The following is a 14,739-nucleotide window of genomic DNA, read 5'->3' as shown; positions in this document are numbered from 1 at the left end:
TAGAGGGTAGATGTCAACCATAGAGTTTCACTAACCGTAGAGGGTAGAAGACAACCAGAGTTTCACTAACCGTAGAGGGTAGATGACAACCATAGAGTTTCACTAACCGTAGAGGGTAGATGTCAACCATAGAGTTTCACTAACCGTAGAGGGTAGATGACAACCATAGAGGTTCACTAACCGTAGAGGGTAGATGACAACCATAGAGTTTCACTAACCGTAGAGGGTAGATGTCAACCATAGAGTTTCACTAACCGTAGAGGGTAGAAGACAACCATAGAGTTTCACTAACCGTAGAGGGTAGATGTCAACCATAGAGTTTCACTAACCGTAGAGGGTAGAAGACAACCAGAGTTTCACTAACCGTAGAGGGTAGATGACAACCATAGAGTTTCACTAACCATAGAGGGTAGATGTCAACCATAGAGTTTCACTAACCGTAGAGGGTAGATGACAACCAGAGGTTCACTAACCGTAGAGGGTAGATGTCAACCAGAGGTTCACTAACCGTAGAGGGTAGATGTCAACCAGAGGTTCACTAACCGTAGAGGGTAGAAGACAACCATAGAGTTTCACTAACCGTAGAGGGTAGATGACAACCATAGAGTTTCACTAACCGTAGAGGGTAGATGACAACCAGAGGTTCACTAACCGTAGAGGGTAGATGTCAACCAGAGGTTCACTAACCGTAGAGGGTAGATGACAACCATAGAGTTTCACTAACCGTAGAGGGTAGATGTCAACCAGAGGTTCACTAACCGTAGAGGGTAGATGACAACCATAGAGTTTCACTAACCGTAGAGGGTAGAAGTCAACCAGAGGTTCACTAACCGTAGAGGGTAGAAGACAACCATAGAGTTTCACTAACCGTAGAGGGTAGATGACAACTATAGAGGTTCACTAACCGTAGAGGGTAGATGACAACCATAGAGGTTCACTAACCGTAGAGGGTAGAAGACAACCATAGAGTTTCACTAACCGTAGAGGGTAGATGTCAACCAGAGGTTCACTAACCGTAGAGGGTAGAAGACAACCATAGAGTTTCACTAACCGTAGAGGGTAGATGACAACCATAGAGTTTCACTAACCGTAGAGGGTAGAAGACAACCATAGAGTTTCACTAACCGTAGAGGGTAGATGTCAACCATAGAGTTTCACTAACCGTAGAGGGTAGATGACAACCATAGAGGTTCACTAACCGTAGAGGGTAGAAGACAACCATAGAGTTTCACTAACCGTAGAGGGTAGATGTCAACCATAGAGTTTCACTAACCGTAGAGGGTAGATGTCAACCAGAGGTTCACTAACCGTAGAGGGTAGAAGACAACCATAGAGGTTCACTAACCGTAGAGGGTAGAAGACAACCATAGAGTTTCACTAACCGTAGAGGGTAGAAGACAACCATAGAGTTTCACTAACCGTAGAGGGTAGAAGTCAACCAGAGGTTCACTAACCGTAGAGGGTAGAAGACAACCATAGAGTTTCACTAACCGTAGAGGGTAGAAGACAACCATAGAGTTTCACTAACCGTAGAGGGTAGAAGACAACCATAGAGTTTCACTAACCGTAGAGGGTAGAAGTCAACCAGAGGTTCACTAACCATAGAGGGTAGAAGTCAACCAGAGGTTCACTAACCGTAGAGGGTAGAAGACAACCATAGAGGTTCACTAACCGTAGAGGGTAGAAGTCAACCAGAGGTTCACTAACCGTAGAGGGTAGAAGACAACCATAGAGGTTCACTAACCGTAGAGGGTAGATGTCAACCATAGAGGTTCACTAACCGTAGAGGGTAGATGACAACCATAGAGGTTCACTAACCGTAGAGGGTAGAAGTCAACCTGAGGTTCACTAACCGTAGAGGGTAGAAGACAACCATAGAGTTTCACTAACCGTAGAGGGTAGATGTCAACCATAGAGTTTCACTAACCGTAGAGGGTAGATGTCAACCATAGAGGTTCACTAACCGTAGAGGGTAGATGTCAACCAGAAGTTCACTAACCGTAGAGGGTAGATGACAACCATAGAGGTTCACTAACCGTAGAGGGTAGAAGTCAACCAGAGGTTCACTAACCGTAGAGGGTAGAAGACAACCATAGAGTTTCACTAACCGTAGAGGGTAGAAGACAACCATAGAGTTTCACTAACCGTAGAGGGTAGATGTCAACCATAGAGTTTCACTAACCGTAGAGGGTAGAAGACAACCAGAGGTTCACTAACCGTAGAGGGTAGATGACAACCATAGAGTTTCACTAACCGTAGAGGGTAGATGTCAACCATAGAGTTTCACTAACCGTAGAGGGTAGATGACAACCATAGAGGTTCACTAACCGTAGAGGGTAGATGACAACCATAGAGTTTCACTAACCGTAGAGGGTAGATGTCAACCATAGAGTTTCACTAACCGTAGAGGGTAGAAGACAACCATAGAGTTTCACTAACCGTAGAGGGTAGATGTCAACCATAGAGTTTCACTAACCGTAGAGGGTAGAAGACAACCAGAGTTTCACTAACCGTAGAGGGTAGATGACAACCATAGAGTTTCACTAACCATAGAGGGTAGATGTCAACCATAGAGTTTCACTAACCGTAGAGGGTAGATGACAACCAGAGGTTCACTAACCGTAGAGGGTAGATGTCAACCAGAGGTTCACTAACCGTAGAGGGTAGATGTCAACCAGAGGTTCACTAACCGTAGAGGGTAGAAGACAACCATAGAGTTTCACTAACCGTAGAGGGTAGATGACAACCATAGAGGTTCACTAACCGTAGAGGGTAGATGACAACCAGAGGTTCACTAACCGTAGAGGGTAGATGTCAACCAGAGGTTCACTAACCGTAGAGGGTAGATGACAACCATAGAGTTTCACTAACCGTAGAGGGTAGATGTCAACCAGAGGTTCACTAACCGTAGAGGGTAGATGACAACCATAGAGTTTCACTAACCGTAGAGGGTAGAAGTCAACCAGAGGTTCACTAACCGTAGAGGGTAGAAGACAACCATAGAGTTTCACTAACCGTAGAGGGTAGATGACAACTATAGAGGTTCACTAACCGTAGAGGGTAGATGACAACCATAGAGGTTCACTAACCGTAGAGGGTAGAAGACAACCATAGAGTTTCACTAACCGTAGAGGGTAGATGTCAACCAGAGGTTCACTAACCGTAGAGGGTAGAAGACAACCATAGAGTTTCACTAACCGTAGAGGGTAGATGACAACCATAGAGTTTCACTAACCGTAGAGGGTAGAAGACAACCATAGAGTTTCACTAACCGTAGAGGGTAGATGTCAACCATAGAGTTTCACTAACCGTAGAGGGTAGATGACAACCATAGAGGTTCACTAACAGTAGAGGGTAGAAGACAACCATAGAGTTTCACTAACCGTAGAGGGTAGATGTCAACCATAGAGTTTCACTAACCGTAGAGAGTAGATGTCAACCAGAGGTTCACTAACCGTAGAGGGTAGAAGACAAGCATAGAGGTTCACTAACCGTAGAGGGTAGAAGACAACCATAGAGTTTCACTAACCGTAGAGGGTAGAAGACAACCATAGAGTTTCACTAACCGTAGAGGGTAGAAGTCAACCAGAGGTTCACTAACCGTAGAGGGTAGAAGACAACCATAGAGTTTCACTAACCGTAGAGGGTAGAAGACAACCATAGAGTTTCACTAACCGTAGAGGGTAGAAGACAACCATAGAGTTTCACTAACCGTAGAGGGTAGAAGTCAACCAGAGGTTCACTAACCGTAGAGGGTAGAAGTCAACCAGAGGTTCACTAACCGTAGAGGGTAGAAGACAACCATAGAGCTTCACTAACCGTAGAGGGTAGAAGTCAACCAGAGGTTCACTAACCGTAGAGGGTAGAAGACAACCATAGAGGTTCACTAACCGTAGAGGGTAGATGACAACCAGAGGTTCACTAACCGCAGAGGGTAGATGTCAACCAGAGGTTCACTAACCGTAGAGGGTAGATGACAACCAGAGGTTCACTAACCGTAGAGGGTAGAAGACAACCATAGAGGTTCACTAACCGTAGAGGGTAGATGACAACCAGAGGTTCACTAACCGTAGAGGGTAGATGACAACCAGAGGTTCACTAACCGTAGAGGGTAGATGACAACCATAGAGTTTCACTAACCGTAGAGGGTAGATGACAACCAGAGGTTCACTAACCGTAGAGGGTAGATGACAACCAGAGGTTCACTAACCGTAGAGGGTAGATGACAACCAGAGGTTCACTAACCGTAGAGGGTAGAAGACAACCATAGAGGTTCACTAACCGTAGAGGGTAGATGTCAACCAGAGGTTCACTAACCGTAGAGGGTAGAAGACAACCAGAGGTTCACTAACCGTAGAGGGTAGAAGACAACCATAGAGGTTCACTAACCGTAGAGGGTAGATGACAACCAGAGGTTCACTAACCGTAGAGGGTAGAAGACAACCATAGAGGTTCACTAACCGTAGAGGGTAGATGACAACCAGAGGTTCACTAACCGTAGAGGGTAGATGACAACCATAGAGTTTCACTAACCGTAGAGGGTAGATGACAACCAGAGGTTCACTAACCGTAGAGGGTAGATGACAACCATAGAGTTTCACTAACCGTAGAGGGTAGATGACAACCAGAGGTTCACTAACCGTAGAGGGTAGATGACAACCAGAGGTTCACTAACCGTAGAGGGTAGATGACAACCATAGAGTTTCACTAACCGTAGAGGGTAGATGACAACCAGAGGTTCACTAACCGTAGAGGGTAGAAGTCAACCAGAGTTTCACTAACCGTAGAGGGTAGATGACAACCATAGAGGTTCACTAACCGTAGAGGGTAGAAGTCAACCAGAGTTTCACTAACCGTAGAGGGTAGAAGACAACCATAGAGTTTCACTAACCGTAGAGGGTAGAAGACAACCATAGAGTTTCACTAACCGTAGAGGGTAGAAGACAACCATAGAGTTTCACTAACCGTAGAGGGTAGAAGTCAACCAGAGGTTCACTAACCATAGAGGGTAGAAGTCAACCAGAGGTTCACTAACCGTAGAGGGTAGAAGACAACCATAGAGGTTCACTAACCGTAGAGGGTAGAAGTCAACCAGAGGTTCACTAACCGTAGAGGGTAGAAGACAACCATAGAGGTTCACTAACCGTAGAGGGTAGATGTCAACCATAGAGGTTCACTAACCGTAGAGGGTAGATGACAACCATAGAGGTTCACTAACCGTAGAGGGTAGAAGTCAACCTGAGGTTCACTAACCGTAGAGGGTAGAAGACAACCATAGAGTTTCACTAACCGTAGAGGGTAGATGTCAACCATAGAGTTTCACTAACCGTAGAGGGTAGATGTCAACCATAGAGGTTCACTAACCGTAGAGGGTAGATGTCAACCAGAAGTTCACTAACCGTAGAGGGTAGATGACAACCATAGAGGTTCACTAACCGTAGAGGGTAGAAGTCAACCAGAGGTTCACTAACCGTAGAGGGTAGAAGACAACCATAGAGTTTCACTAACCGTAGAGGGTAGAAGACAACCATAGAGTTTCACTAACCGTAGAGGGTAGATGTCAACCATAGAGTTTCACTAACCGTAGAGGGTAGAAGACAACCAGAGGTTCACTAACCGTAGAGGGTAGATGACAACCATAGAGTTTCACTAACCGTAGAGGGTAGATGTCAACCATAGAGTTTCACTAACCGTAGAGGGTAGATGACAACCATAGAGGTTCACTAACCGTAGAGGGTAGATGACAACCATAGAGTTTCACTAACCGTAGAGGGTAGATGTCAACCATAGAGTTTCACTAACCGTAGAGGGTAGAAGACAACCATAGAGTTTCACTAACCGTAGAGGGTAGATGTCAACCATAGAGTTTCACTAACCGTAGAGGGTAGAAGACAACCAGAGTTTCACTAACCGTAGAGGGTAGATGACAACCATAGAGTTTCACTAACCATAGAGGGTAGATGTCAACCATAGAGTTTCACTAACCGTAGAGGGTAGATGACAACCAGAGGTTCACTAACCGTAGAGGGTAGATGTCAACCAGAGGTTCACTAACCGTAGAGGGTAGATGTCAACCAGAGGTTCACTAACCGTAGAGGGTAGAAGACAACCATAGAGTTTCACTAACCGTAGAGGGTAGATGACAACCATAGAGGTTCACTAACCGTAGAGGGTAGATGACAACCAGAGGTTCACTAACCGTAGAGGGTAGATGTCAACCAGAGGTTCACTAACCGTAGAGGGTAGATGACAACCATAGAGTTTCACTAACCGTAGAGGGTAGATGTCAACCAGAGGTTCACTAACCGTAGAGGGTAGATGACAACCATAGAGTTTCACTAACCGTAGAGGGTAGAAGTCAACCAGAGGTTCACTAACCGTAGAGGGTAGAAGACAACCATAGAGTTTCACTAACCGTAGAGGGTAGATGACAACTATAGAGGTTCACTAACCGTAGAGGGTAGATGACAACCATAGAGGTTCACTAACCGTAGAGGGTAGAAGACAACCATAGAGTTTCACTAACCGTAGAGGGTAGATGTCAACCAGAGGTTCACTAACCGTAGAGGGTAGAAGACAACCATAGAGTTTCACTAACCGTAGAGGGTAGATGACAACCATAGAGTTTCACTAACCGTAGAGGGTAGAAGACAACCATAGAGTTTCACTAACCGTAGAGGGTAGATGTCAACCATAGAGTTTCACTAACCGTAGAGGGTAGATGACAACCATAGAGGTTCACTAACAGTAGAGGGTAGAAGACAACCATAGAGTTTCACTAACCGTAGAGGGTAGATGTCAACCATAGAGTTTCACTAACCGTAGAGAGTAGATGTCAACCAGAGGTTCACTAACCGTAGAGGGTAGAAGACAAGCATAGAGGTTCACTAACCGTAGAGGGTAGAAGACAACCATAGAGTTTCACTAACCGTAGAGGGTAGAAGACAACCATAGAGTTTCACTAACCGTAGAGGGTAGAAGTCAACCAGAGGTTCACTAACCGTAGAGGGTAGAAGACAACCATAGAGTTTCACTAACCGTAGAGGGTAGAAGACAACCATAGAGTTTCACTAACCGTAGAGGGTAGAAGACAACCATAGAGTTTCACTAACCGTAGAGGGTAGAAGTCAACCAGAGGTTCACTAACCGTAGAGGGTAGAAGTCAACCAGAGGTTCACTAACCGTAGAGGGTAGAAGACAACCATAGAGCTTCACTAACCGTAGAGGGTAGAAGTCAACCAGAGGTTCACTAACCGTAGAGGGTAGAAGACAACCATAGAGGTTCACTAACCGTAGAGGGTAGATGACAACCAGAGGTTCACTAACCGCAGAGGGTAGATGTCAACCAGAGGTTCACTAACCGTAGAGGGTAGATGACAACCAGAGGTTCACTAACCGTAGAGGGTAGAAGACAACCATAGAGGTTCACTAACCGTAGAGGGTAGATGACAACCAGAGGTTCACTAACCGTAGAGGGTAGATGACAACCAGAGGTTCACTAACCGTAGAGGGTAGATGACAACCATAGAGTTTCACTAACCGTAGAGGGTAGATGACAACCAGAGGTTCACTAACCGTAGAGGGTAGATGACAACCAGAGGTTCACTAACCGTAGAGGGTAGATGACAACCAGAGGTTCACTAACCGTAGAGGGTAGAAGACAACCATAGAGGTTCACTAACCGTAGAGGGTAGATGTCAACCAGAGGTTCACTAACCGTAGAGGGTAGAAGACAACCAGAGGTTCACTAACCGTAGAGGGTAGAAGACAACCATAGAGGTTCACTAACCGTAGAGGGTAGATGACAACCAGAGGTTCACTAACCGTAGAGGGTAGAAGACAACCATAGAGGTTCACTAACCGTAGAGGGTAGATGACAACCAGAGGTTCACTAACCGTAGAGGGTAGATGACAACCATAGAGTTTCACTAACCGTAGAGGGTAGATGACAACCAGAGGTTCACTAACCGTAGAGGGTAGATGACAACCATAGAGTTTCACTAACCGTAGAGGGTAGATGACAACCAGAGGTTCACTAACCGTAGAGGGTAGATGACAACCAGAGGTTCACTAACCGTAGAGGGTAGATGACAACCATAGAGTTTCACTAACCGTAGAGGGTAGATGACAACCAGAGGTTCACTAACCGTAGAGGGTAGAAGTCAACCAGAGTTTCACTAACCGTAGAGGGTAGATGACAACCATAGAGGTTCACTAACCGTAGAGGGTAGAAGTCAACCAGAGTTTCACTAACCGTAGAGGGTAGATGACAACCATAGAGGTTCACTAACCGTAGAGGGTAGATGACAACCAGAGGTTCACTAACCGTAGAGGGTAGATGACAACCAGAGGTTCACTAACCGTAGAGGGTAGAAGTCAACCAGAGGTTCACTAACCGTAGAGGGTAGATGACAACCAGAGGTTCACTAACCGTAGAGGGTAGATGACAACCATAGAGGTTCACTAACCGTAGAGGGTAGATGACAACCATAGAGGTTCACTAACCGTAGAGGGTAGATGACAACCAGAGGTTCACTAACCGTAGAGGGTAGATGTCAACCAGAGGTTCACTAACCGTAGAGGGTAGATGACAACCAGAGGTTCACTAACCGTAGAGGGTAGATGACAACCATAGAGGTTCACTAACCGTAGAGGGTAGATGACAACCATAGAGGTTCACTAACCGTAGAGGGTAGATGTCAACCAGAGGTTCACTAACCGTAGAGGGTAGATGACAACCAGAGGTTCACTAACCGTAGAGGGTAGATGACAACCAGAGGTTCACTAACCGTAGAGGGTAGATGTCAACCAGAGGTTCACTAACCGTAGAGGGTAGATGACGAGCCGTGTGATGAAGAAGACTACTGCAAACAGAACAAACAGGAAGTCACACAAGCGCTGGTACTTGGCGTAGTTGGCCAGCTTGGCTGCCTGAAAAAGAGGAGTAGAAAAAGCTTGATATAATTGAATGTACCTACTAGTTTCTGTGTCTGACAATGTTCCATGTCACACCAGAAGTTCCTTCTTCATGAGAAATAAGACTGATGTACATTCCAGTATCTACACTAGCATATCACTGAAAATGCATGGCCAACTCATTCTAAGTAGTATGCTAGTTTGTAAATGTGGACACTGGAACTGAGCCTGTGTGTGTGTGTGTGTGTGTGTGTGTGTGTCCGTCCATACCCACTGACCTCCAGTATGAAGTCTGATGCATCGTGGACACACATCACCAGGCTCCCGACACGTAGCATGTTGTTAGCGTAGGAGAAACTGATCAGGCTCACTGTTGCTAGGTGATGGATGAACATGATGGGAAAGTCCTGCAATTCAACAAGGAACCAGGAGGAGGTTACCACAGCAACTGGGTCCTAACGAACCAGGAGAAGGTTACCACAGCAACTGGGTCATAACGAACCAGGAGGTTACCACAGCAACTGGGTCCTAACGAACCAGGAGGAGGTTACCACAGCAACTGGGTCCTAACGAACCAGGAGGAGGTTACCACAGCAACTGGGTCCTAACGAACCAGGAGGAGGTTACCACAGCAACTGGGTCATAACGAACCAGGAGGTTACCACAGCAACTGGGTCATAACGAACCAGGAGGAGGTTGTCACAGCAACTGGGTCATAACGAACCAGGAGAAGGTTGTCATAGCAACTGGGTCATAACGAACCAGGAGGAGGTTGTCACAGCAACTGGGTCATAACGAACCAGGAGGAGGTTGTCACAGCAACTGGGTCATAACGAACCAGGAGGAGGTTACCACAGCAACTGGGTCATAACGAACCAGGAGGAAGTTGTCACAGCAACAGGGTCATAATGAACCAGGAGGAAGTTACCACATCAAATGGGTCATAACGAACCAGGAGGAGGTTACCACAGCAACTGGGTCCTAACGAACCAGGAGGTTACCACAGCAACTGGGTCATAACGAACCAGGAGGAGGTTACCACAGCAACTGGGTCATAACAAACCAGGAGGAGGTTACCACAGCAACTGGGTCATAACGAACCAGGAGGAGGTTACCACAGCAACTGGGTCCTAACGAACCAGGAGGAGGTTGTCACAGCAACTGGGTCATAACGAACCGGGAGGAGGTTACCACAGCAACTGGGTCATAACAAACCAGGAGGAGGTTGTCACAGCAACTGAGTCATAACGAACCAGGAGGAGGTTGTCACAGCAACTGGGTCATAACGAACCAGGAGGAGGTTGTCCCAGCAACTGGGTCATAACGAACCAGGAGGAGGTTGTCCCAGCAACTGGGTCCTTACAGAAATGTTACAGGGAAATTCTGGAATACTGTTAGATATTGGATGCAGATACACATTTATATGTTGCGTTAAAACGGCAGAAATAATTTATAGGAGCTCCCTATAATAACTGGTAAATAATCTGACTTCCTAGTTTACCTCTTATGAACCACGATTTCTGGTTCTCACAATCTATCAAAAAATCAATAACTGAAGGAAAATGATACTTGGAAGTGTGGCAACTCGAGACTACTCTCTGTATGGAAAACTAGGAGTTGTGTACTTTCACATGACCTACTCTTCTACAGTAACAGTAAGACATGATCTACTCTTTTACAGTAAGACACAACCTACTCTTCTATAGTAAGACATGACCTACTCTTCTACAGTAAGACATGATCTACTATTTTATAGTAAGACACAACCTACTCTTCTACAGTAAGACATGACCTACTCTTCTACAGTAAGACACAACCTACCCTTCTACAGTAAGACATGACTTACTCTTCTACAGTAAGACATGATCTAATTTTCTACAGTAAGACATGATCTACTCTTCTACAGTAAGACATGACCTACTCTTCTACAGTAAGACATGATCTACTCTTCTACAGTAAGACATGATCTACTCTTCTACAGTAAGACATGATCTACTCGTCTACAGTAACAGTAAGACATGATCTACTCTTTTACAGTAAGACATGACCTACTCTTCTACAGTAAGACATGATCTAATTTTCTACAGTAAGACATGATCTACTCTTCTACAGTAAGACATGACCTACTCTTCTACAGTAAGACATGATCTACTCTTCTACAGTAACAGTAAGACATGACCTACTCTTCTACAGTAAGACATGATCTACTCGTCTACAGTAACAGTAAGACATGATCTACTCTTCTACAGTAAGACATGATCTAATCTTCTACAGTAAGACATGACCTACTCTTCTACAGTAAGACATGATCTACTCTTCTACAGTAAGACATGACCTAATCTTCTACAGTAACCGTAAGACATGATCTACTCTTCTACAGTAACAGTAAGACAAGATCTACTCTTCTACAGTAACAGTAAGACATGATCTACTCTTTTACAGTAAGACATTACCTACTCTTCTACAGTAAGACATGATCTAATCTTCTACAGTAAGACATGACCTAATCTTCTACAGTAACCGTAAGACATGATATACTCTTCTACAGTAACAGTAAGACATGATCTACTATTCTACAGTAACAGTAAGACATGATCTACTCTTCTACAGTAACAGTAAGACATGATCTACTATTTACAGTAGCAGTAAGACACAGAAACAGACAGGGAGCACTGTAAGCCAAGGTCGGAGATGAACACTTTGAAGCAACGACACTAAAATAAACAGACAGTCTATGACTCTGTCACACTGAGGACATGTCCAGTGACAGCTACAATGACCAGACAAACTGACAGCTACAATGACTAAAAGACTCCCTCCACGTCCTGATGATGATGAAGCATTTACAGTATCCTACCAGTCTACATATTTGACTTATCTGGCACTTCCTGGTTAAACTGCTCCCTTCCTGACCACATCAAATACAAATTTGTTTGTACAAGTTTTTTTTAAATTTATTTACATTTTTGCAAATTTATATTAAAAATAAATACATCTGAAATACCTTATTTACATAAGTATTCAGACCCTTTGCTAAGAGACTCGAAATTGAGCTCAGGTGCATCCTGTTTCCATTGATCATCCTTGAGATGTTTCTACAACTTGATTGGAGTCCACCTGTGGTAAATTAAAATTGATTGGATATGATTTGGAAAGGCACACACCTGTCTATATAACGCCCCACATTGACAGTGCATGTCAGAGCAAAAACCAAGCCATGAGGTTGAAGGAATTGTCCATAGCGCTCCGAGACAGGATTGTGTCGAGGCACAGATCTGGTGAAGGGTACCAAAAAATGTCAGCAGCATTGAAGGTCCCCAAGAACCCAGTTGCCTCCATCATTCTTAAATGGAAGAAGTTTGGAACCACCAAGACTCTTTTTAGAGCTGGCCGCCCGACCAAACTGAGCAATTAGGGGAGAAGGGCCTTTGTCAGAAAGGTGACCAAGAACCAGATGATCACTCTGATAGAGCTCTTCAGTTCCTCTGTATAGATGGGAGAACCTTCCAGAAGGACAACTCTACCATAAAGCAATCAGGCCTTTATGGTAGAGTGGCCAGACGGAAGCCACTTTTCAGTAAAAGGCACATGGTTGTTGGCTTGGAGTTTGCCAAAAGACACCTAAAGACTCTCAGACATTGAGAAACAAAATTCTCTGGTGACAGGAAAACCTGGCACCATCCCTACGGTGAAGCATGGTAGTGGCAGCATCATGCTGTGGGGATGTTTTTCAGCAGCAGGGACTGGGAGAATTGTCAGGATCGAGGCAAAGATGAACGGAGCAAAGTACAGAGAGATTCTTGATGAAAACCTGCTCCAGAGAGCTCAGCACCTCAGACTGGGACGAAGGTTTATTTTTTGTATTTCACCTTTATTTAACCAGGTAGGCAAGTTGAGAACAAGTTCTCATTTACAATTGCGACCTGGCCAAGATAAAGCAAAGCAGTTCGACACATACAACGACACAGAGTTACACATGGAGTAAAACAAACATACAGTCAATAATACAGTATAAACAAGTCTATATACGATGTGAGCAAATGAGGTGAGAAAAGGGAGGTAAAGGCAAAAAGGCCATGGTGGCAAAGTAAATACAATATAGCAAGTAAAACACTGGAATGGTAGATTTGCAGTGGAAGAATGTGCAAAGTAGAGAGAGAAATAATGGGGTGCAAAGGAGCTAAATAAATAAATAAATAAAATAAATACAGTAGGGAAAGAGGTAGTTGTTTGGGCTAAATTATAGGTGGGCTATGTACAGGTGTAGTAATCTGTGAGCTGCTCTGACAGTTGGTGCTTAAAGCTAGTGAGGGAGATAAGTGTTTCCAGTTTCAGAGATTTTTGTAGTTCGTTCCAGTCATTGGCAGCAGAGAACTGGAAGGAGAGGCGGCCAAAGAAATAATTGGTTTTGGGGGTGACCAGAGAGATATACCTGCTGGAGCGCGTGCTACAGGTGGGTGATGCTATGGTAACCAGCAAGCTGAGATAAGGGGGGACTTTACCTAGCAGGGTCTTGTAGATGACATGGAGCCAGTGGGCTTGGCGACGAGTATGAAGCGAGGGCCAGCCAACGAGAGTGTACAGGTCGCAATGGTGGGTAGTATATGGGGCTATGGTGACTAAATGGATTGCACTGTGATAGACTGCATCCAATTTGTTGAGTAGGGTATTGGAGGCTATTTTGTAAATGACATCGCCGAAGTCGAGGATTGGTAGGATGGTCAGTTTTACAAGGGTATGTTTGGCAGCATGAGTGAAGGATGCTTTGTTGCTAAATGGGAAGCCAATTCTAGATTTCACTTTGGATTGGAGATGTTTGATGTGGGTCTGGAAGGAGAGTTTACAGTCTAACCAGACACCTAGGTATTTGTAGTTGTCCACGTATTCTGTCAGAGCCGTCCAGAGTAGTGATGTTGGACAGGCGGGCAGGTGCAGGCAGCGATCGGTTGAAGAGCATGCATTTAGTTTTACTTGTATTTAAGAGCATTTGGAGGCCACGGAAGGAGAGTTGTATGGCATTGAAGCTTGCCTGGAGGGTTGTTAACACATTGTCCAAATAAGGGCCAGAAGTATACAGAATGTTCATACAGAAGGTTCACCTTCCAACAGGACAAAGAGCCTAAGCACACAGCCAAGACAACGCAGGAGTGGCTTCGGGACAAGTCTCTGAATGTCCTTGAGTGGCACAGCCAGAGCCCGGACCTGAACCAGATCGAACATCTCCGGAGACCTGAAAATAGCTGTGCAGCAATGCTCCCCATCCAACCTGACAGAACTTGAGAGGATCTGCAGAGAAGAATGGGAGAAACTCCCCAAAAACAGGTGTGCCAAGCTTGTAGCGTCATACCCAAGAAGACTCAAGGCTGTAATCACTGCCAAAGGGGCTTCAACAAAGTACTGAGTAAAGGGTCTGAATACTTATGTAAATGTAATATTTCAGTTTTTTATTTTGAATAAATTAGCAAACATTTCTAATAACCTGTTTTTGCTTTGTCATTATGGGGTATTGTGATGTCATTATGGGGTATTGTGATGTCATTATGGGGTATTCTGTGTAGATTGAAGAGGGGGAAAAAAATATTTTATCTATTTTAGAATAAGGTAACATACAATTTTGAAAAAGTCAAGGGGTCTGAATACTTCCTGAATACACTGTAATCTTAATCTCAGTTTTACAAACTCCAACATAGCTTTAGCCTTATCCAACCCCGGCCAGATTTTCTTAACCACATGGAATCCATGATGGAATATTATTATCCTAATATCACATAACTATAAATCTTGTCCCCTGTGCTGGAACTAGGCATTTAGAGGTTGAAACTA

At 44.6% G+C, this 14,739-nt stretch overlaps 1 protein-coding gene across 3 annotated transcripts in view; it reads right to left on the bottom strand.

Annotated features, from left to right (window-relative positions):
* Positions 1-14,739, bottom strand: part of cers5 (ceramide synthase 5) — a 52,523-nt gene that overhangs the window by 9,336 nt on the left and 28,448 nt on the right. For 2 of the 3 annotated variants that reach the window (XM_090241996.1, XM_090241997.1), the window contains 2 exons: positions 9,195-9,323; positions 8,825-8,931 (listed from right to left, as the gene is read on the bottom strand). The exons of the other annotated variant lie outside the window; for it this stretch is intronic. In XM_090241996.1, coding sequence (XP_090098122.1) covers positions 8,825-8,931; positions 9,195-9,323 — 236 coding nt within the window. The remainder of the gene's footprint in view (positions 1-8,824; positions 8,932-9,194; positions 9,324-14,739) is intronic. 3 annotated transcript variants of the gene reach the window in all.

The sequence above is a fragment of the Oncorhynchus mykiss genome, chromosome 7 (genome assembly GCF_057628025.1).
Source record: "Oncorhynchus mykiss isolate SJ-2025 chromosome 7, ASM5762802v1, whole genome shotgun sequence".
NCBI classification, from domain to species: Eukaryota; Metazoa; Chordata; class Actinopteri; order Salmoniformes; family Salmonidae; genus Oncorhynchus; species Oncorhynchus mykiss.
The sequence above is the reverse complement of the archived record's forward strand: the minus strand, read 5'-3'. Positions and strand labels throughout refer to the sequence as shown.